Source organism: Trypanosoma brucei, chromosome 6 (genome assembly GCF_000210295.1).
Source record: "Trypanosoma brucei gambiense DAL972 chromosome 6, complete sequence".
Classification (NCBI taxonomy): Eukaryota; Euglenozoa; class Kinetoplastea; order Trypanosomatida; family Trypanosomatidae; genus Trypanosoma; species Trypanosoma brucei.
This window is the reverse complement of record NC_026739.1, coordinates 515441-538043: the sequence shown is the minus strand read 5'-3', so window position 1 is coordinate 538043 and position 22603 is coordinate 515441. Positions and strand designations below refer to the sequence as shown.

The 22603-nt window shown below is 44.9% G+C and overlaps 9 protein-coding genes across 9 annotated transcripts; all 9 read right to left on the bottom strand.

Moving 5' to 3' along the window:
- Window positions 1-1953: 1953 nt before the first annotated feature.
- On the bottom strand, window positions 1954-4518 carry TbgDal_VI2280 (hypothetical protein, conserved; the record flags this gene model as incomplete). Its single annotated transcript, XM_011775733.1, has 1 exon — window positions 1954-4518. The coding sequence occupies one exon, from the start codon at window positions 4516-4518 to the stop codon at window positions 1954-1956; it is 2565 nt and encodes an 854-aa protein (XP_011774035.1).
- A 1279-nt stretch (window positions 4519-5797) lies between these two features.
- Window positions 5798-6238, bottom strand: TbgDal_VI2270 (hypothetical protein, conserved; the record flags this gene model as incomplete). The annotated part of the gene is made up of 1 exon (XM_011775732.1): window positions 5798-6238. One exon carries the CDS (start codon window positions 6236-6238, stop codon window positions 5798-5800), a length of 441 nt encoding a protein of 146 aa, XP_011774034.1.
- Window positions 6239-6541: 303 nt separating this feature from the next.
- Window positions 6542-7228, bottom strand: TbgDal_VI2260 (hypothetical protein, conserved; the record flags this gene model as incomplete). The annotated part of the gene is made up of 1 exon (XM_011775731.1): window positions 6542-7228. The coding sequence occupies one exon, from the start codon at window positions 7226-7228 to the stop codon at window positions 6542-6544; it is 687 nt and encodes a 228-aa protein (XP_011774033.1).
- A 2001-nt stretch (window positions 7229-9229) lies between these two features.
- Window positions 9230-9952, bottom strand: TbgDal_VI2250 (hypothetical protein, conserved; the record flags this gene model as incomplete). Its single annotated transcript, XM_011775730.1, has 1 exon — window positions 9230-9952. One exon carries the CDS (start codon window positions 9950-9952, stop codon window positions 9230-9232), a length of 723 nt encoding a protein of 240 aa, XP_011774032.1.
- A 443-nt stretch (window positions 9953-10395) lies between these two features.
- On the bottom strand, window positions 10396-11556 carry TbgDal_VI2240 (chaperone protein DNAj, putative; the record flags this gene model as incomplete). Its single annotated transcript, XM_011775729.1, has 1 exon — window positions 10396-11556. One exon carries the CDS (start codon window positions 11554-11556, stop codon window positions 10396-10398), a length of 1161 nt encoding a protein of 386 aa, XP_011774031.1.
- Window positions 11557-11742: 186 nt separating this feature from the next.
- On the bottom strand, window positions 11743-13221 carry TbgDal_VI2230 (hypothetical protein, conserved; the record flags this gene model as incomplete). The annotated part of the gene is made up of 1 exon (XM_011775728.1): window positions 11743-13221. The coding sequence occupies one exon, from the start codon at window positions 13219-13221 to the stop codon at window positions 11743-11745; it is 1479 nt and encodes a 492-aa protein (XP_011774030.1).
- Window positions 13222-14263: 1042 nt separating this feature from the next.
- TbgDal_VI2220 (ubiquitin fusion degradation protein 2, putative) lies at window positions 14264-17263 on the bottom strand (the record flags this gene model as incomplete). The annotated part of the gene is made up of 1 exon (XM_011775727.1): window positions 14264-17263. One exon carries the CDS (start codon window positions 17261-17263, stop codon window positions 14264-14266), a length of 3000 nt encoding a protein of 999 aa, XP_011774029.1.
- Window positions 17264-19200: 1937 nt separating this feature from the next.
- Window positions 19201-20742, bottom strand: TbgDal_VI2210 (protein kinase B kinase, putative; the record flags this gene model as incomplete). Its single annotated transcript, XM_011775726.1, has 1 exon — window positions 19201-20742. The coding sequence occupies one exon, from the start codon at window positions 20740-20742 to the stop codon at window positions 19201-19203; it is 1542 nt and encodes a 513-aa protein (XP_011774028.1).
- Window positions 20743-21254: 512 nt separating this feature from the next.
- On the bottom strand, window positions 21255-22421 carry TbgDal_VI2200 (hypothetical protein, conserved; the record flags this gene model as incomplete). The annotated part of the gene is made up of 1 exon (XM_011775725.1): window positions 21255-22421. One exon carries the CDS (start codon window positions 22419-22421, stop codon window positions 21255-21257), a length of 1167 nt encoding a protein of 388 aa, XP_011774027.1.
- Window positions 22422-22603: the final 182 nt, after the last annotated feature.

The window sequence follows — 22603 nt, the reverse complement described above, 5'->3', positions numbered from 1 at the left end:
AAATCCCATAAACGTAAATGTTGTTATTCACCTTCGTTTGTTTCCATTCACCCTCCATTCCCACAACATCCGTATGGCTAAAAATAAATCCGTAACGGCAAGAACAAAAAAAAAGGAGGTGGAAACAAAATAATAATAATAATTTTGTAACAACAACAAAAAAGAAAAAGAAAAAGAAAAAACCCCAACAGGTGTTACTGCAACCCTTTCCCACCACACTCACTCACTCACTCACACCAAAATAATATGCAAAAGCGTAAACATTATTCATATTAATGTACAGTATGAATTGCAACACAAACACTTCGTTTAATTTTCTTTTAATTTCGTTTTGACTCAACTAATAAGACACAAATATGAATAAATAGGTAAATAATTATATTTATATGTAATGTTACATCTTTTCTTTTTCTCTCCTTCCTTTTCCTTCCACCCCCCCCCCTTTGAGGAAAGAACAGAAATGCAAACGGAATTGAGGGTAACACTTTAATTTAACCTAACTTAATTTCTTATATGTACACACCATCCATCTTGCTTTTTTTTTCTAAAATATAAATCTTTGTTCTTTTACTTGCGCTTATTTTTTTTTTTGTAAACACCCTTTTGTCGTTGCTGTCTCATCAAATTAATTTCTTTCGCTTATCTGTTATTTATTTTTTTTTTCTTCTTTGAGAGTGTGCGAACAGCGGGAAGTGGCTCCTTTTTGATTCACATTCCTCGGTGTGTGATCCACTAGTTAAAAGAGCAGAAAAACAAAAAAAAGCGCAAATGGTATATTAATATATATATATATATATATATATATATTATTTTTATTATTTTTTATTTTTAAAATATATATTAATATAAGTAATTCATTCATTTAATTTATATGGAGAGGACGAAAATATATAACAAAAACAATAAAAACAGAGCGACGTGCTTCAGTGCGTCATACAAACACACACAATGACTGGAACATGAAAACCCCATTCAAGGAGTGTGCTCTCGCATGCGCTTCTGAGGGAAATGAGAAGGGAAAAGGAAAAGGAAAAAAATATATAAATATATAAATATATTTTAATAAAGTCAAAAAGAAAAAAAGAAGAAAAAAAAGAAATTTGCGACGGGAGAGAGTGAAAAGACTGAAAAAAGGGCGGATGAATTGACGCATATGCGTATGCATGTGAGTGTGTGCGTGTTGTTGTTTTTTTTTTTTTGCTATTATACGCAGATATGATAAAAGCTGAATAAAGAAAAAAAAAGAGTTATCTCACAAAAAGGAACATAATCAAGAGAAGCAGGTGAACACACCAAAAAAAAAAAAGATGAAAATAACTTGAAAGAAAACAAAAAGTGATTATGACAAACAAAATCACAAGAAAAAAAAAACTGCATCAATATCGCTTTGCTGATACGATGGGTAAATACAGGAGAGACGAAGTGCAGATGAGCACCCGGCACCATGTGCACCAAGATAAATAAAGAAAAAAGAAAAAGAAACTACTCCTCTACCTAAACGCATACTCTTTCATACATGTGCGTGCTTTCACATATCTTCATTATTTCTTCATTAAGTAATACGTCCAAATGTGTGTAACATTAATCAACAGGACTCTTAACACATATTTATGCATATTTATACACACACACACACACACACACACACACACACACACACACAAACACATGTGCAGATCCGCGCAAAGAAAGAAAGAAAGAGGAAGTTGTGGAAAGCACAAGAAACATTACAATCAATGCCTCCTCCACATAATTTCCTCGTCAAAAATCATAACTTATGTCACCACCATCTATTATTTTTTTTTTTTTAAATATCCTCCACAAGCTCTTTTACTTTACTTCCTTTATTATTTCTTTTGCATCTTAAATCCATATATTCCCCGTGATCCCATACCTTAATAATTTGATTAGCTTCGATTCTCCGCCATGTCGTCATTACTTCCATCCTCTTTTTCACCTCGTCCCACAGTATAACTCTCTTTCAGCAAGCAAAAGGGCCACCTGCTCACGAAGTTTTTCCGTCAAGTCCTGCTGCCGAGCCAGTTTTTCCTCCAACTCCCGTTTCCCCTCAAGTGCTTTGCGGGCGCGAGCTAATTCCCTTTCCAGGTGAGCCACTCGGTCTTTTGTTGCGCAGGAATCACGGTAGAAACAAATGAATTCATCAACAAGTAACTCCATCTCGCTTGAAGTGGAATGAGGGTCCAGTGAGGAAACTGTTCGGCCCTCTGCAACCGCTTCAGAACCATTTCCACCCTGTGGAGGGGATGCAGAAGAAGTTGCGGGGACATCGACATTGCCCACATCATGTCGTTCCTCATCCCTGCAAAGGATATCTTTGAATCGCAAGCGTTGGGCATCAGAAACATTTGCAGAAGTGAGACTCGTCGCCTGGCAGTTGCTGATGCCACTGGAATTAGCAGTATAATCTATATTCTTTCCCATTGTAGGTTTGGCATTCCCAATTTCGCTTTTGTTTGAAACATTTTCAATCCCGCCGTCACCAAAAGAAGGTAATTGCAGCACTCCCGAGCATGAAACGCCTTTCATAGCATTCTGTCCGGCATCTACAACATTCTTTATTCCACTGGGACAACCATCATCTACCTTATTTAAAGTTCCATCTGACCCACGAGTGGAAGGGTTGGCGGCCTCTGAAGAGGAATGACGGCAACCTTCACCACTACATGCCAGATTCAAATCTGCAGCAGTTTCAGCGCCATGACTCAAGTTGCCTGCCACTCCCGATTCAGCCGCGAGAGCTGGTGGAGAGCGACCCAGCAGCACTCGTGTTTCCTTCTTTGCAGTTGTTAAAATAATTGAATATGGTGCTTCGACACCACTGGCCCTATGCAAGGGCATATCGACAAAACGTTCCCCCTGACACGCTTTGCTTAATTCCTCTTCGTGAATCAGTTGATCGTCCATACTAAGCGGAACACACACGCCGGAGCGTGGAGTGAGTCCGCTCAATGGAGAGTCCACGTGGGTAGGATCAACTCGTCGCTCCTTTTTCGAGACCACAGAGCCTCGTTTGTGCTTATCAGATGAAAGACTCCGCTGACCGGTATTCGGCAAGCGACTCCCTGAGCCGCAGGCAAGCGAAGGTATTCCCTTCCTTCCAACAAGGGATACTGGACACGGTGTTGTGGTGAGCTTTTGTGCGGCGATGGCAAAAGTTAAGTCGCGTGAGAGTCGCTGAAGTGCCGTAACAGAATTGTATACACAAAGCAACACTGACGCGAATGCATTTCCCTGGCACAGAAGAGGCATCAGTAGTGCCACGGCATTGTGACGTAACACCGGTGGTTCCGGGCCATTATGACGACCAGAACTTCTTGATAGCACCGATGACACGATCCAATCCTGAACAGCAGCATCTTCGGCTAAACAAAATATACGGAAGGTGGCCACATGCCCGTCGTCCGTGAAGAAAGTAAGCGAAAATAGCAGCGACGTACCAATCTCTGAGGGTAGTAAACCATTATTCACAGCAGAAGCAAGGCTTTCGAGGCCAATATCAAGTGCCTTGAGAGCATCATTTACGTTATTAACGGGCAGCGAACGCGCGTTTTTAATGCAGGCTCCGGTGGAAGTTACGCCACAGCGTGATTCTTGAGAAGTGCTGTCTTCACCACCGTTATTGGGTTGTGTTTCCTTCCGGGCCATATTAAAGCTAATTTCCACGTCGATATTACTCAGGTCCAACAAATCCGCCACATTGGTTCTGTCAAAAGCGATAAATGATGCTTCAGCGTCAACAAAACAATGATCTTTTCCTCTATGAGTCCCCTCCCCAGAAATGTTGCTGCCAGTGAGGTTCGTTGAGCCACCTGTTGAATTTGACTCGGCCGTAGCCGCACGCTCCAGCAGAGTCTGCTTGCGATGTTGAGAACACTTATTAACGATCATGCAGATACTTTTCGGCAACAAACCACACGCTGACGGTGTACCAACAACGCCCAGGTGTTTCATCTCTTGCGTAGCCCCGTAAACGAGCACCGTGGCATCAACACAGTCATCGATAACGGCAGAAACAGGTGGCTCCAATACGTCCTTTAGAAGTGGGCCAATAGATTGAACAAGCTGGTAGTGCATTTCTGCAGGCCGGTCACCACCACCCACAGTGCCACGGTTCTTCTCACAACTGCCATTACCGCCATTATCCCTAAATGGTTTAAGAACAAATCCAACGTCCGCCACACGGCTAACTAACGACTCGTCACTGTTGCACTCCCGCACGATGTTCAGGAAATTATCCGAATTCATGGCGCCCCCAACACCAGAGGAAAACTTATTTATAGCATCCGTACATGGGAGTAGCACTGATCTTGTGGAGTTTTCATTTCTCTCCCGATTACCTTCAGTATCAACCGTCATTGATTGTTCTGCAGTAACTGCGGTATTCCTTACTGTCTCACCCTTTACCATGGCCCACGACTCTCCTTCGAATGACTGAACCGCCACGTGAACATACCACTTCCGCGGGGAAACGACTGTTTCGTTCAGCATTTCCGCCATATCGTTGACACGAACGTAGCAGCCCAATCTCTCCCACACCCTGAATTTCTCTCTATGAATAGGAGTAACCAAAGATAAAGAAAGAAAAAGAGAACAAGCACTTATCCACAGCGAGTAAGCAACGATGCAGCACAAGTTATTTTATGTCATCTTTTTGTTTAGTACCCCTGCAGGACGATAAACAAATAATTCCCCCCCCCTCTCTCTCTCTCTCTCCACACACACATTTGCCCATGACATTGTTTCCCACACACGTTGTCCCGACTTTTTCTTTACTGAGTGGTGAGCGTTTTGTTATTTATCCCTTTTTTACCCATTTCAAATATGTTTATACCTTTCTTTATTTGTTTAGTCCTCGTAAGAGAACTCAACTTTTGCCTATTTCCCCAAGTCCCCTTTTCCTTCACATAAGCATATGCTTTTCTCTCAAGTTTATTCGTATCCTGTGTGAAATATTTGCAGCATCCCTTCCTTTAACTTTCGCCTCTCGTCTGTTCTCGTCTGCTCCCTTTTTAAAAGTGTCGGATCCCCCTTCACCCACAAACTTGCCCGTTTTTTTTTTCCTTTCCTCTCATAAGAGCGCATGGAACCAAATAAACTTATTTACTTGATGCTACCAATATGAATTTTGCAAGCTGACGCACACATTCACCCGGCTCGTGTCTACTAAATTGGGTACAAATGAAATAATAACAAAAACTTGCACAGAATATATGGTGGTGCTTGCAGACGCACAGCAGCAGTGAAAAATAGAGAAGTATCGGATAGTAGTAAAAGAAAAAAAAGACATATTTTGTTATCGCGAAGAGAAAGAAGGGACAGATATTCAAATCAAATTGAAAAAGAAGTAAAGAAAAAAAGGAAAATAAACATAGATACGCATCGTAAAAAAAAAAACATACAAAAACCATTACGACAATGAAAAAATAGCTATAACAATAATGATAGTAATGATCAAGATAATGATACCAACAAAAGAGGAACAAACTAAACGAGGCAATGTGCGTTGCCACGCACACAGTAGGTAATGACAATAAATTCCCCAATACTAAATTTTAGGTGTTTTTTCTATTACATGACCTCGGCTCCACGAGCGTTTACGCGCAACTGGGCATATAATCAACTTACCAGACAGTAGCAAGTAGCGAAGTCACTTCACAAAACTACAAACACCCTTATTTTGCTTTTTTTTTTAAAGTCACTCCACCTGCTCAACCCCCCCCCCTCCTCCCACTTCGACAAAAGCAGAATAAAACAAAACCGATATGCTCAGGCTAAATTATGATGCACATTTCAGTAACTTCTCCCGCTCATCCCTAACAAAAGAATGCAGTGACTGAAATACCGGAATCTGTGCAACCTCCGCTGGGGCCTCAACATCCATTACGAGCCATTTATACAAATCATTATCAAAATGTCTTAACACCGCATCGTATTCTTCCAGTTGAGGAGCTGACAACGTTTCAATGTTTTGCCGCGCGAATGCCCCGAGAATAATGTCCATCTCCACCATTCCGCGATAAGTTGATTGATAGAGCAATCGTCGCCGCTTTGCTTCATTTGACTCACCGATGGGAACCGTGCGGACGTCGCGAAATGTCACGCCACTTTCCTCCGATGCCGCCGTTTTCCCCACTTGTGAACCCTCGCGCAACATCTTCATCAGTTCCTCATGATTTTTTGCCCGCGGGGCCATGCGCGTAAACAAACGTCTTAACATACCTGAACCAAACAGCTAAACACAATAAGATGTGATATTAGAAATATAAATATTGTTTTAAAGGGAGGGAAAAAAAAAAACAACGTTCAAAAGTTCTATATTTGAATGGACTTGAATACTAACTATTACATTATAAGGGGAGATAGAGCAACAGGAAATAAAAAATGGAAATAAATCAAACAAATATAGCTTCAAGGAAAGGTAAAATTGCAGTAAGTAGTGACAAACGTTTTTTTTTAAACACAACTAAAAAACTGTTGGACTCATAACCATTTGAGTGTACACAATTCCTCTGCAGAAACGTTACCACAGCCCTTTGCGAGCCGTTTGACGCATTTTTTTCACTGCACTTTTTTTTCTCCGCTCATTTTTTCTTTCAGAAACGATATGTGAGGGCTTCTTTATTGGGTTAGCTTCCACAGGAGGAACCCATGACGCCACGTGAATCATCTGCTGAAGCCGCCTAATGCATTCCTCTTTGTTCTGGTACATACTTCGGTGTTCATGGCTTGAAATGATCAGCTGTGTCTCATCCGATGTCAGTGCTTTACCGCATTCATTTGCTTTAATGTTTCCAATCAATTCTTCATCAAAGTACTCGCTGAGAGAAGCCATGTTAACACGCATTTCTACCTTATTGCTGCTGCTGTTCGACCCTTGCCCACCTGGCCCACCACCTCGCGCAGTAAGCAAAGTAAAGCATGATTCATCGACATGTATATCTTTGGCTCTTGCAAATCGGTAATATCCCTCCTGTTTGAAAGAACTAATTCGTGAGTGGCGCAACTGTACCTTGAGAGAATTGTCACATATTGTTGGCCTCGAAGGAACCTGCAACATGCCACGCCAAAGCAGAGGGCGGTAATTCACGCATGGAAACGCAACCCTGCACCGGTGCATCACTAATAAATGTAATGGAGCGCACGGTGCGGAGTTTACGACCACTTTGGAAAGAAAGTATGAGGAACCTGAAGGAGTTAACCAACTCATTTCGCTGCCACAATCACCATCAAATTTTCCACCGCGGGAAATTACCTCGTCTCTGGTCTCTTCCTTCACAGCACTCTCTCTGCTGCTGTTTATTGTTGTTCCCCCTTTTTTCTTCGCACCGACAAGAACAGTTTCGCGTCACGCTTCGCCCTTCCGGCCAGCAGACGTACTTGGGAAACAGTTAAGCGAGCAAAGTAAACCATTTAATTCAAAAAGGAAAAAAAAAAGACAAAAGTTTGTTGCAGGTAATCGGTGAAGGTGAGATTCGCATTAACAAAACAAATGGTGTAAGTTAAAAGCAATCAAAAAAGGAGTAAAGTGACGCACATGAAAAATAATACCGATAATAAACCGGTAGAGAAGTACCAACGTTAAATCGGGTAACGCTTAACGAGCAGTGCACTAAAATAACTCAAGACTAAACCTGGAGGAAAGTGTGAGCCAAAAGAAGTATTTACCGCTTGCGCATTCGATGGCCGAACTGCTTCCCTTTTTTTTTCATTTCAAACGTACACATATTTCCCCTATATGAACGATTTGAAGGGATGTAAATGAATTCATTGCGCCTGCAGTTGCCGCCACTTCATGTCATGATATTCCACAACCACGTCTTCTTCGCATGCTGCTGGTCGTAAGGGAGGGGGTCAAATATATATATATATATATAATAATCTACTGTGCAACATTAAGAGCATTTCCATACTACAATGAATCGAACGAAATATACCTAAACACTATAAGATACGAGGCGAAGAAATATAAAAAAAACAGAAAAGAAAAGAAAAGGTAAAGAAATAAGTGCGTACATGAAATTAATGCGAACACTCGTGGAGGTACAAAGCAAAGAATAGGTGTCAACCCGATAAGTAACGAATTCTTGGGAGGAGCAAAGAGTGGGAGGAAATAATAACGAGATTACTTGAAACCCCCCTTTTTGTTTGAAACCCACTGAACTAGAACTGCATCGCCGTGCTCACGGGGCTTACCTGGGAAAAAAAGCGTGTTGTTACTAACTAAATGAAGGAAAAATACAGGGATGAGAAAGTAACGATAATCGTTTTGTTATTTTTTTTTTGTAAACTAAAACAATTTTCTGACAGGTTTGAGCACTTCACCACCACGTCTGATGATTTGTGATACATCGATACACGGCATACGTCTTTTCCATAGTTCCTACCTTCCTTCTTTTTCTCCACCTTTTTCTTTTTTCAAAAAGTCCGCTCTCCCTATCCTCCAATGGTTGTTCCGAGACTTATATACCCAATAAACACCCAAAGATATTACAAAGATGAAAACACGGCATAGTTCCCCTTTCCCCTCCTCCCTCATACACGCCTTCTCTTTTTTTTTTTTTCAGACAGGCACCACCGCAACTGCAACATCATCTACATTCACTTAGCAACTCCGTTGGCGCTAAGTCCCGAGCGATATCGAGAAATATGATGCGCAATATACATATATACATATATATGTATAATACGATGATCATTGGAGGATAATGTGGCGGCGCGTTTGTGTCGTTGTTGGCGTAGTGAAGGTACCTCATAATAGGGGAAAAGGGGGCAATACAACCGGTTTCCCGTTACCAAATTCAAATATGTGCTAAATGGCAGCCAGCGAAACGAGGCCACATGAATGAGAAAAGTTTGTAAAGAACACTTAAAGAAAACGCATTCACATCAACCCAAGTGTATTTGCTTCGAATTCACCCTTGAATCTCCCAGCTATGGAGGCACAGAGGGAAGAAAAAAAGATAAAATATCCCCGTACAATTCCCTTGTGATCTCTTCATTTCTCATGGACTCGAGCGAATAATATGTTCAATAGTTTGTTTTTTCAAAATTATTTCTTCTTCTTGCTTTCGCTCGGTTCTTCGCTTTTGTTTGCTATTCACTTTCCTCCCCCCTCCCCACCCCCCACACGCACACACCCACACAGACACCGCAGCCCCCCGTTCGACTATGGAAAGGAAAACTGACACTTTTCATTCCTTTCTTCCTATTACGACAACTGTGGGAACGCTCGCTTTACATTCGGGCAGTCCCATACCCAGTGCCGCATAGCCGTAAGGTCGTTTTGGAGCTCTTCAATTGCCTTCTTTGCAAACTCTTGAGGTATTTCTTTCTTAAAGGTCTCTACCACTTCCAAGCAACCCGCAAGATACCGCTCACGCTCCAAAGCATTCCATACATCACGTTGCATGACGAATCTCGCCTTCACAATGGCTGAGTGGCAATGCTCCGTAGCAAAAGCCCAATGGAGCACAGATTTGAGGTAGTTCAACTTTTTCTCAATGTGTTTCCGTCCAGCTTCATTGTCTGAATAATTTCCAAACAAAAACCCGGAAATGAAAGAAGGTTTCTTGTAGATAGAATTGTACAGCATCTCATGCGCGTCCACACGGTCCCTCCAGAAAGAGTCAAAGTCGTACGTCCAACTTAAGTTCAAGAGGCGGTTGGTATCATCTTCGATGCCACTCAGGAGGTACAGTTCCACTGAGGAGAATTTAATACCTGTTGGTGCCTTCGCCTCTGGCACGTGCCAAAACTCAAAACTACGATAGCGCGACTGATTGGTGAGACGTTTCAGCCATGGCTCTTTCGTTGCCCACGGCTCCAGTGGAATTGAGGCCCATGTAGTGTAAATGCCACGGGCCGACTCCGTGAGGACCGGTGCTGCAGCCGCCTTAACTAAACAAGCAGCACCAAGAATTTGCCGCCGCATGCTGAAACAAATGAGTTGTCGTGTTGTTTTTTTTTTTTTACCTTCCCCTACTGATTTCTCTTCTTTTTCTTTGGCTTTTCTCGGCTTCTACAATATATACGTATTTGTTGCTGTTAGTTGATCTTTTCTTTGATCGAAATATATGTACTTCTCGTCATATATTTTATGATGTGGTGTATTTTTTGTAGACAAAGGATGCGCTCAGTGTTTCACATTTGTGGTGTGAAGGTGAATGGAAACATTTAAACGGTAAAATAGAAGGGTTAATATCATCACCAGTTGAAGAAGGGAGGGGTAAATGGCGTAATGCGTCAACCATTCCCACAGAAAAACAAAGAAAAATAATAACAGAAGAAAAGTAACCTGAATACCCAGCGCACCAGGTTATAACAAAGTTGTCCAGTAGCCGAGGACCACAGCAGTCCCTTCAGTTACTGACTCGGTTAGTATGGTCTGTGATATGAGTACAACTTTCCCATGTTGTGTGGTAAGCGCCGCTCCCGCTCCATACAGGCAATGGTTTCCTCTCGTAGCAACGAAGAACCATCCGATGCCTGTACCAGTGGGAAATGTTTCGGCAACTTCCGCTGGTGGCTGGCATCACCAACCGCAGGTTCTGCAAGTTGCACATCTTTCACGTCCTCCACCTTTGCGGTTGGACCTAAAGTCGGTTCAGGTGGCGTCCGCACACCATTCGGTACAGTCCAGCCATGGAACGGGCGAAAGGGCATATAATCCGACGGTGGCGGCTGCGGATCACGGGACAAACTTGTGTACACACGCGCATGCCGCAACATGCCTGGTCCATACTGTCGCCGCACTTTTTCTGCAAAGCGCTCCGCCGCTGCAGCGGCCACACGCCGAATAGACTCCTCACGTCCAGCGGGGGAGCCATCGTCCCCCTCCTTTGCCTTTTCTTCCATCTGCTTTTGCATACGTCGTTGCCTCAGTCGCTCCCGAAAGAGTACTTGATCGAGCGACATACCGTGAAATGCTTCACGGAAGTTGCGATCTGCGTCGCCCCGCACGAACGGTTTCCGGTTTCGTGGCCGAGTTACTCCCCTATTAAATGAACCCTTAGAATCGCAACCCACTCCTTCTCCCTCCTGTTGCTTCTTTGCAGGAGGTACTGTACGCTCGAGTCCAAGTGCCTTGTCGTGCTCCTTGCGTTTCTGTGGGTCGATTAACACGTCGTAAGCCTCAGAAACTGCGCGAAAATCCACCTCAGCTTGAGCCTTCTGGTTATCATCCACCACGTCGGGGTGGCATTCAAGGGCACGTTGGCGGTACGCCGCCTTCACTTCTTCGGATGTTGCTTTATGGTCAAGTCCCAGGCGCTTGTATAAATTTCTCACCGGTGCAGCTGAACAACTTGCAAAGCAAACGGATAACAGCAATGTGCCATTGAAAGACGGCAAGAGCGCCGGCGACAGGACTGAAGAAACGGTGCGGTGCACAGCGGTGGAAGTCACGCGTCGCATATATGACGGGTGTGTTTCAAGGTGATGCAGAAGGCGTGATGGCTCACCTACCCCTCTTGAAGGTTGCAAAAAGTTAACAAGAAAAGAGTGGAAAGACGATATATGGAAACGAAATACATACATTCGTATGTTACTAACAGTAAAACTCAATGAAGGGGCACCCAGTTATCCATCTCATCAAACTACTTTGTGACTCACCCACGCCTATGAAAGTGAAGAGTACCAAATGGCACAACCACTGCTGAACTGCACCCCTCTCCATCATCGAAAAAAATACAGCTCACAACAGAGCAGAAAACGCCACTCGTGCTAGCACGCTGCTCGCATCCGAGAGTCAACAGCTCGCCACTGATAATCCACCGACCAGCGCTTCAAACCTGCCAATGCCCCAACAAGATCATTGCTCTCCACACACTTGTAATCCATCTCTAACAACTTTTCGGAGAATTGTTCAGTCATCAGTGAACGCGACACCCTTCGCTGTGCACCATCACTTGTATCAGTCGATGGTAACTCGCCGTAGCAGCGCGCCCGTGAAGCGTCAACAAACATGCAAACTGTCTGGACACGCTTATCGTGGGGCAACACATCCGCACAGTGTCCCCGTGGGTCCCAATTGAGGTACTGCCAGCGCATTAACGCATCCACTGAGGTCGCAGGGTGCTTCCAAACACCAACTTCATCAGGATCAAGGTCCTCTCGCAACAGTTTACGTTTGGGTCCCCCACCGTTTTGTTGTCCAACACACTCCTGAAGGTCCTCGCCATTGTGTATAATCTCACCTAAGCGAAGGCACATGCAGAGAGCACCCGGATTATCATGCCGCAAGTCCAAAAGGAGTTGTTGGACACCACGCTGAGTGAGGTGATACGCGCTCTTAGTGGTGATAGTAGTGGCAGCGGTGTCGGAGTTCTTGGTAGGTGTTGTAGAGTCCATATGGTATTCCGATAGTTTAAACACTGAGGGCGCCACTTCGGTTTTGGCCGCGCCGATACCGGACCGAAGTTGCGGTGGTGTGGAAGAGGGTAATGCCGTCGCCTTTAACGCTGGGGCTGACAAGGAAAGGGGGATACAAGGGTTGGATAACGCAGAACCAAAGAATCTGCTGCACTTCCCCTTAGCGCCCCTACGCAGCAAATTACTCCCTTGCACCTTCAACTTGGTCCCTCTAACATGATCCTCAAACAGGGAAACAGCGGCAGCGCGAAGCGCATCACTTGCAGAACATGAGCAGGTAGACGACGCGGACATCGTAGCAAAGTGGGTTGTGACGCCTCTACTTTGACCTAAGAACTTCATTTCACCCTGCAATGCCTCTCCCACATGCCGCAGCAGGTCTTCCCATGAAGGTGGCAGAGAATTGGTTTGCAAAGCTGTGCGCCGTACACGGGGCATTAGCAATACCAGTTGCACCTTCAAGCAGGCATTACGCATTACACTCTCTAAATCAGGATGTTCATCCATGTACAACCTATATGGGTTTGTAATGTTGGGATGCCCGTGCAGCGCGATATCGTACTCCTCCTTCGACAGAGTAGAAAGCGCATGTTGCCGCGGGATACGGAGGCCAAATAACCCGCCTCCTGCCTTCAAACCAAGCCCACCGTGCATATGATTCCACGCATGGCGCCGGCCATCCCTAAGACCATACATGCTGCTCAACCGCTTGTAGCGACCGCGGGAGCCATGTGTGTGTCGGGTGTGAACGGAACCACCGAGTTTTGTACGACCGCGCAAAAAGTCTCGGTGGCTCCACCGTCCCATCAGGCAGCCGTCTAGACGAAACATTCAAGAGGAGAGGGACGGAATATTATCCGCCGCTAAATCAGCTTTGTAAACAACGCACAATAAATGGCGTATCACGTAGCGAAAATTAGCAGGGAATGAACAAAAGATAAGCGCAATCCGTAATTCGGTAAATATATGCATACATACTCCCGCTGATTCAGTTGTTGGAACAGGCCCAACGAGACGGACAACATGGAAGTAAACACACAGTGCGGTGCACAACCCACCAAGCGGAAGCCACAGCCACCAGTTCGCTGAAGGCGCACTGAACCATTTCGGTTTCCTTTATCAGCAACAAGCGTCGGCCAGTGGTTTAAGCTTAAATTTTTTTTTTTGTGGATTGAAAACATGCCGATCCACTTGCAGCAAAGCAGGGAAAATTGCGTTATATACGTGAAGACATGCAACAAGTCTTCCACAATACCACTTCTATTCCCTCACATAGAAATAGTCCCCTCACCAACCTTCAGCTTTCACCCTCTGTCGGATTGCCGCACAACCGTTTGAAAACGCAAACGGGAACAGGGGAAAAAGGCACCGAATGGAATTAAAAGATAAACACTCGACGCCACAAAAGTGAACACAAACTCTTAAGAATGGATGAAATAAAACAACAAAGAATGTTAAGCACTACATCGAACAGGCATGACCGCTGGGCACCCACCCCACCAACAATAACCACTGGTCATTAGGTCACGACCACTCCAATGGCTTCACATGATGGCAGTTAATTTCTCTACACGTCCGGCACCGCGAAGTGTGCAGGGAAGTAACACCGCAAACCACAATTCTCAACGATCAGCCCCCCAAAATTTAAAAAAAACAGCTGGAAATGAAGGAGTGTGCCAACCGTCCCCCACTTTACCCCTAATGAAAACGAAAAGAAACCTCGGATGAAACACACAACCGAAAAGAATGCAGAAAGTCATAACTACCCACAGCAAAACAAAAAAAATGGGGAGCTCATAGAGAAGGTGCCGTTTCTAGCCAACAGCACAATACCACACATACACGCACACGCACTCTCTATCATTCTTCTGCATCATTCACGGTGCGCCTTCGCGTTCCTCAACCATTCGGCTATGCGGTTTTGAAGTCGCTCCCTCGCCTGCATAACGTCCTCACGTGCGTTGAACTCCTTCACCATCTCTTCATCCAGATACTCTTTAGTAAACGGGTGTTTGCTTTCCGACAACAAAAGGTGATGAAGAGTGTCCTCATTTGTATACACAAGATCGTCCAAATCCTTTACATCAGAAGGCAGAGCTATGGGACGAAGCAACGGCGTGGAAAGTAAGGCGTCGAGAGCAAACTCCGGCGCTTCATCCCATAGGGCTTCCTCTTCACGTACCCGTGCCGACATGGCTTGGAGGGAAGAAGCGATCTCATTCAATTTCCACACAAGATGCTCACCAACTAGTCCGCGTTCTGAAATTACCTTCATCGCCTGGAGGATATCCTTTTGCGGCACACCACAGTTACACAGACATCGCAGGAAGTTCTCTAAGCGAACGAACTGTACCAAACACTCAACAATACGTCCAAGTATTTCACGAGGTCGGAAACCGTAGCGCTCCGGATGCTCGATCTTCAGTTTTTTACTGTCCGCTCCAACAAAACTAGTAAGACTTCGCGCCAACATCTGGCTAATTTGCTGCGCCACCATGTTCTGGGCAACGCCTTTGGGGAAGCTCGATGCCAACTGAATGAACAGGTCCACACTACCTTCAAAGAGAAGAATCCGCTGCTTTAACCCCAGACCAAGCTGATGGTAAGACTGAGGTGAGCCCTCAGTTTCATCTTCACTTTCTTCCTCATTTTCCGTATTCCTATGAGTTCCACGATTAACAGTCGCGGCACGACCTGCAGTGCCATCGTTCCCTCCACCATCACCGCGATGAGGATTGGGATTTTCGCTGAGATCGGCACCCTCACGCACGAGACGGTTCATTTGCGTTAATGTGTCAATCAGTTGATCCACTGCGTCGTTAACCTCAGCAGTGACCATGTGCGAAAAGCGTTCCAAAAGCGTCCCGCCTGCTTCAAACTCTGCACGTACAGGTTGACACAAGGATTCGTGCAAAAGAAATGATTTCGTACACCGTGAAAGTGTGTAACGCACCGATACTTTCTCGTAGGTGGACTTCTCCACCGCAATATAGCATAAAACACAACTGCGTACGATATTCTGGGAAAACCATCGGTGTGCCATTAAGGCTTGCTGCGTATCCTCATTTCGCAAAAGCCGCAGAAGAAAGTCTGGAAAAAGCGCATGTGTATGGGGTTTAGGAAAGTATACTGTGTTCCCCATCAAAACAAGCATAAGTGAGATAACATTTTCCACGTCGGGATAGTCTAGTGGAGCAAGCTGCATGCCACGAATGACTACTTCCACTAACTGCTGTGGTAAGTACTTCCAGGTCTCAGGTGGCTCAGGTAAAAGAGTTCCATCCTCCAGCGTGCCCATAACTTTTACAAGCCACCCAGCAATTCCGTTCAACAAACGCACACGTTTCTGACCAAGACTGTGGGAGCCAATCAGCCCTTCAACGAGCGACTTTTCCACAATACACAAGGCACGTTGTTGAGTTGAGGTGTTCGGTCGTGATGATTCATGTTCAACTCGTTCATGCAACTCGATGAGAACTGACACGCTAAGCATCATTGAGCGAGCCGCAAGGAAAAAGAGATGCACAGTAGGTTTGAAGGGTTCTTGAAGTGATGGAAAGGAAGGAAGCGGTCGGTTTTCATCATAATGGGTGATGCGCTCTACACTTTCCCCAAAGTCCACGACCGTTTCCTCACCCGGATCTTCCAAAAGATAAGCAGGTGGAATAGATGACGCATCACATCCCTTCGTGAACACAGGAAGCGCAGCCTCCATTAACACATCATTCAGTTGGCACATAAAGAACCGTGAGGAAAGAGGCAAATCATGGTGCATGGTCCTGGTGTACCCGGCGTTGAGACGTAGGGCCGACCCCATGAACCGCAATGTGTGAAAACGGGACAGTTTATTTTGGAGCAGCACCAGGACTATACGTTTGTTCGCATCACATGCAGTTTCCATGCTGCTCTGCAGGTCCGATATTTTTTGAGAGTGGTCTTCCGACTCTGTAGGAAACATGTCCATATACCCCCTCCACTCAACCATGCGCAAGAGTGGTGGAAGCGGGCGGGATGCGCGACTAAACACACCCACACCGAGCATGGCACCTAAGATAGTCCCATACTCAAGTTGTAAGCCATCAGTAAAAGAATCGCTGTAAAAGAGGTGTGAATGAACAAATATAGGCAGAACCGACCGGCATGTCACCATAGAATACACTGCCCGCTGCATCATACATAGTTCGCGAGTCTGGTCCAAGGTCGAAGCCAGGAAAAATTCAATCAATTGGGTCATCATTCTATTGACAATTATTTGAATGCCTTTGGAATATGGCTCACCCTTGGAAGAAATGTAAGCAAACAGGGCATCCACAGCAACCGCACTGAATCCCTCACAAGCAAAGTAGGGAAGCAACAAAGCACCGAACGGTTGTTGCTCACAGCCGGCTTCGAGAAGAGCATAAACTGCTTCGCAAGCACCTTGTTCAGCACCCTTGTTTGCGGGGGTGGTCTTGATGGTCTGCGCCAGTTGATTCATCTTCGCCAGCAAAATCTCGTGGATTGGGCGTGATGCAGATTGCTCCCGTGACGCCGAAGCAATCGCCACTTCACCATGCTGCTGTTGTCTGGTCAAATCGACAATTACTCTTTCCACTTGGGGTAAATCTCCTCCACGGATCGTCGTTTCCACACGCCCACGGTACCAAATTATGAATGTTGGTATACTTTGCACCTGAAAACGCTCCGCGCAGGCTCGATTGCGGTCAATATTGCACGTGCAAAATGTTACCGCTGTGAACACTTGACTCAACACGTTATACTGCCCCTCTATCTGCTTGCATGGCCCGCACCAATCAGCATAGAACTTAACTACGAGAATGGCTTCCCTCTGAATAAGAGACAACAGTTGCTCCAAACTGCTTACCTCCATCATGGTTGCAGAAAACAGGGAGAGAAAAACGCTTTGTCGTGTCTGCTTACCAACCTGAATGTATTTCTAAAATACTATCCTTGTAAGCAGCGTCCCCTATTTCTTCACCTCCCCTTTTAATTTGGTTAACAGACTCTATGAAAAAGGAAAATAGAAAGTACACGAAGCAATAAAAAAAATTAAATAAGGGAAGAAACGCAAAAAGAAATAACACTGATCTTGGTGTTAGTGCAAACTCAAACAATGTGCGAGCAAGCCTGGCATGTCAAGGTAAAAGAGAAAAGTGTTTGTACTCGTTAATCTTTTTTTTTCTATTTACGCACGGGATATCACTAAGCGCAACTCATCAGAGCATTCCCCTACAACCGTAAAACATGTTCACTCTCCTATTGTACTGTACACACCTTGTATATGCATGTTTATATATTTCTTTTTTTAAAAAAAAAATCACCTTTGTTGCTTTCAATTCAAAAGAGGCGCTTCCTGCCAGTTCGCAATCACTTGCAACGCTGACGATGATACAACCTCAACCCTCACCAACTTCCCTGCTGCAGTACCACAACTTAAAAAAAAAGCAAGAAAACACACACACACGCAAAACAAAACATAAAAGACGAATAGAAAACATTTGAAGCTTATTCATTTTATCACCTCCAATTAATGTATAATACGCGTTAACGCACAAATATACACAACTCCTTTGATCAGCTAGGTAATGTTATACAACCCATATCATCTGTTTTGCATACGGTAAATCCAAAGAGAATAAAACATCATGCAACCCTTTGCCCTCACGGTTTCCACGATATGGTCGTATCACCATCTGCAGCTTAACGCCTCACACTCAACCCCTCCTCCCCTCTTTAAGAAAAAAAAAATAATAATAATAATAAGTGGCACAAGCAGTTGAAGTACACACGCTTTTGGGCATGCGCCTCACCAGAGGTCAGGTGGTATGATGCGAGGGACGAACGCTACCGCGTCATGTGTACTTTTTTTTTCATAATTTTTTGGTTAATATGTTAAGGAATAAAACCTTTGCGACTACCAGTATCAAAATATGCCGTTAATAGATCACATGGTGCGGAAATTATGAGCGGTATATTCATGAATGAAAGCAACTTCCTGCAAAGAACCCATATTACATAAAGTGCTGCTGTTAAAGGCAATCCCCCTATATTTATCTTCTCACTCCACTCCACTCCACCAACATGCAACTAATTTCCTGGATCAAACCGCAGTAACCAAAGGCACTCCACAAGCCAGTTGGTAACTCACATATATTCATAAATGAATGCGTACATATAAATAGATACAAGCATATGTAAATAGATAAAAAGATAAATATACGAATGGATAAGTGGAACCATTGCGAGCGTAGGGTAAACAAAGTTATTTCTTCCCCACTCTCCTTGCAAAGGTCAACGTTTCATCCTGCTGATATCTTACGAGTGCATTAACCACACTGGCTTTGTACCGCAAGGCAATAAAATAGAAAAGGAGTGGGAAATCCTTCTTAGATTTTGCTCCATATCCACTGTTTTCTTTTTTTTTTTCGCAACTGCAACCGTCGAAACCATACAAGCATGGTGTCGATTTTGAGTAAGGGAGCTAAATCAGAAAAGAGGGAATGTACGTTGCAAAACAAATACAACAACATTTAATCCAACAAAACTTTCGCATATGGTCGCCCTCTCGGGTACTTTTTTCAGGCCAGTGGAGACCGCGACAATAATGGGTCAGGATATATTTAAAAAAAAAAAAGACGAAGGAGGGAATAATTCCCCCAGAGAGAAAAAAAAAAGAAGGGAAAAGGTAGAGACCTTAATTGTGTCTACCACTTCAGAAAGGAACAAAACTCGAAGTAACAACTGAATTACTGCAAAGGAAATAGAGTGACGAATGCCTCCCATACATACACACACACACACATAATACCATTACTTCATGAAATCTTCATGAACATTATTGAAGTATTGCACACCAACATCATCAATCACGGAAATATCATCATCATCATCATCACTGCCGTCGCACTCAGAGTTTTCTGCGCTAAGCTTGGGAACACTTTCCTTCTCCAACCCTCTCGTTACAGCCTCATTTTCCACATTATAATTAGCATCTTTCTCAACAACACCACACGCCCACCGCTCAAACGGATTAACATCGGCAGTAGCCGTATAAACGTACTCAGCGTATTCTGGGTTATGAACTGGCACAGCGTGGTAGTGAGACTCCAGGGAAGCTGTGTGATCCGACAACATTTGCGGATGCAGCGGCCCGCGGAACGAAGCGGGAGCCGCGCATTCATTGGGGTTAGCGGAAATGTCAACGGGCCTGTATTGCTGAACGTGCTCATCCAAAACATCCCAACAGAAATCCCCAAATATGTCATGCTGTCTTAGCACATCCAGATCGAACATTCCAGTGATTGGATTCACACCAAGACGCTGAGTTGGATCTGTGTGGCACAACCGAACTATGAAATCCTTCGTGCGCTCAAAGGCGTCAAACTCTGGACCGATATCCACACGAGGAAAGGGGACATTCTCAGGTGAAACGCCCTTTACCACAGCCTTCATTACCTTAAAGGCATTATCTCCCGAAAACATATGTTTCCCATACAGCATCTCATAAACAACGGTGCCCAGAGCCCAAAGGTCGCTACTGTAACTCCAGCGGCACTCCCCTACCATCTCAGGTGAGACGTATTGCGCTGTCCCGCAAAACTTAGCGGTATTGCGCCGCATCGTCTGTATGGATGAAATGGTTAGTCGTTTCTTAGCTCCGTCCTTCCCTTCACCGCTGGAGCGTTTGCTGCGTACCGCAACTCCTTTGTTGGATATGGGCAGTGCGGTGCGGCCCTCCACATCCACCGTATCAAAGTCGACCAGGCACGCACGATATTTTTCGTCGAACACGATATTCTCAGGTTTAAGGTCACGCAACACAAAACCCTTCGCAAATACGTGAGCGAGCCCCACGACAAGTTGCGCCGTAATGAGCTGAATGTCGTGGAAGTCCAAACAAGGAGTGGAACTAGACGATGTTTGCAGCCCATTACGATCACTCGGGGTGTTGGCAACATCTTCAGAGTGTCGGCGGCACGAATGTCGTGAATACCGGGTTCTGATATGCTCTAAAAGGTCTCCGTGTGGGAGGTGTTCCATAACAAAGTACAGCTCATCCTCGGATTGGGCCGTGCCGTACAAGCGAGCGATAAAGGGATGCGGTGCCAAGTCTAAGAGTGCACGTTTCTCATTCATCGCCGACTGAACTTTTTTCTGCTGAAGTAGTTGAATTTTCGACAGAATCTTCACCGCTATTGGGGTGTTCGCCGCGCCCTGCAGGGTTGTGCGCACTACATGAGAAATTGCCCCTGAGCCCACGGGCGTTGCCGAAGATAAATTAAGTTGACATGGGTCAAATGTGCGGCAAGCAACCTCACTGCCGCTGCTCTTGGCATCACCACTACGGGGCATAGCACAGTGTCACCAATAGAACCAACAGTACGACGACGGTTTTTCTCGTCTGCTAAAAAATCAAGTGTGTTTATATCCAGAATGTTCTCGTTGCACTTGATGAATGTCACGTTACTCTTCAATGTAACGCCACCTCCACTTCAGCACTCTTTCAACCCTTGGCGTTACACTCTGACCTTTTATTATTTCTTTTACCGTGGTCAAATTTGAATATCACACTTTACCCTCAAACCTGCACACAATATTTCACAATGGGGTACGAAAAGCACCACAACAATATTCTTTTTTTTTTTGAAAAAAAAAAAGGAGACACAAAGATGGAAGGGAAAGAGGATATAAATCAGAAATGCAGCGACAGGGACGAAGGGGACAACCAACAAAAGGGAAAATATTGCCGGAGGTTAACACATGAAGACACCAACAATTCTTCAAACACCAAATACTATGCATAAACACACACACACACACACACACACATATATATATATATATATAGCACCTCCACCCAAACGCTACGCCGACGCATTCAACAATACTTCTTCCTCATGGCTCAGTGGTTCTAATGAAAGAAGACTCCGCAGAATTTTTTCCTTCTCCGCACTCAACACTTTCCCGATGGTTGCTTCATTGGGGGAGTAATCCTCTACATAGCGTGCCAGTGTTTCACGGTTTATGTAGAGAATATAACGGATCGGGGCTGGTTTGTTTCCCTTTGCGATGAAAACTTTAATTGCATCAAAAGTAAGGAAACGAATGTGTTGTGACCGTGAGTTCGTCAGGGGAAGTAACGCACAAAGCAACGCCGGAGACTCTGCAAGCTTTGGGCGTGCTTTGAGAAAAGCGGCATCTTCAAGAATGGCATCAATGAGCTCCAGAGCATGAAGCTTTGCCACGAAGTTATCACCTTCCAAGCAGCCCAGGAACATGCCCACAAATTCGTTGAAATAACACAAGAGCAAAGGTGCCGAAAGAGCTTTATTTGTGCATAAGGCAGTGGAAAGTGAGCGCCAAGTTTCTGTGCAAAGGGCCGTTGTGTAAGCCTGCGCACTGCGACAAAGTATTCCAATGCAAGTATCATTGAAGCAGCGTTTCTTCGTTGCGCGGTGGGCGGGAGCAGATCCCTCGTTGTCCTGAACATCGAATAGCGGCTCTGGTGACATAATGACTTCCAAAAGAGCAGGGAGGCGCAAAAATGTTCGGAAAACATCGGCCGCAGGAACACACCGCTCTACCGTACCATGTGCCTCTGCCAGTTTTCCTAAAATTTCCTTCATTTTCTTCAGTGACGTGAACGGGTCCGGCGCACTATTTTCATCCACGCCTCCAAAGTCAATACGACTGGCGCGAGCTTCGCTGCTTGTTGTGGTGTGCAACCGTCCGTAGAGCAGTGCATCCGCCAGCACATCCGCATTGTCCTTTGATAGTAACTCGCTAAACACAAAAGCAATTTTCTTTCTCACCTCCAACCACGCATCATCTGTGCGCCCCACCAGAATACGGAGGAGTTGACTAAGAGTTGCTGGTGAGAGAGAAATGGGTTCGCCGGCACCTGCGCGAAGTCTCCGTAGAAGTACAACGAGAGCTTTGTTCACTTCAGTTGGATCATCAGAAGACGACAAAATGTGAGGTAATCTCTCGTTCGGAACCTCATCGGTCTCTTGCACGCTCTTCTTGCGCATTAGCAGATGCCACTACTATTACCTTGCAACTGTAAAATGATACAATATTTTGATTATCAAAAAGAAAAAATGCAACATAAATAAGAAGCAGGAGGGTAGTCAGAAGAACAACAGTGTATTCACAAATGCAAAACGTGAACGTGTGAGACACTGAGGCAATTAAACAATAACTCCAATCACAA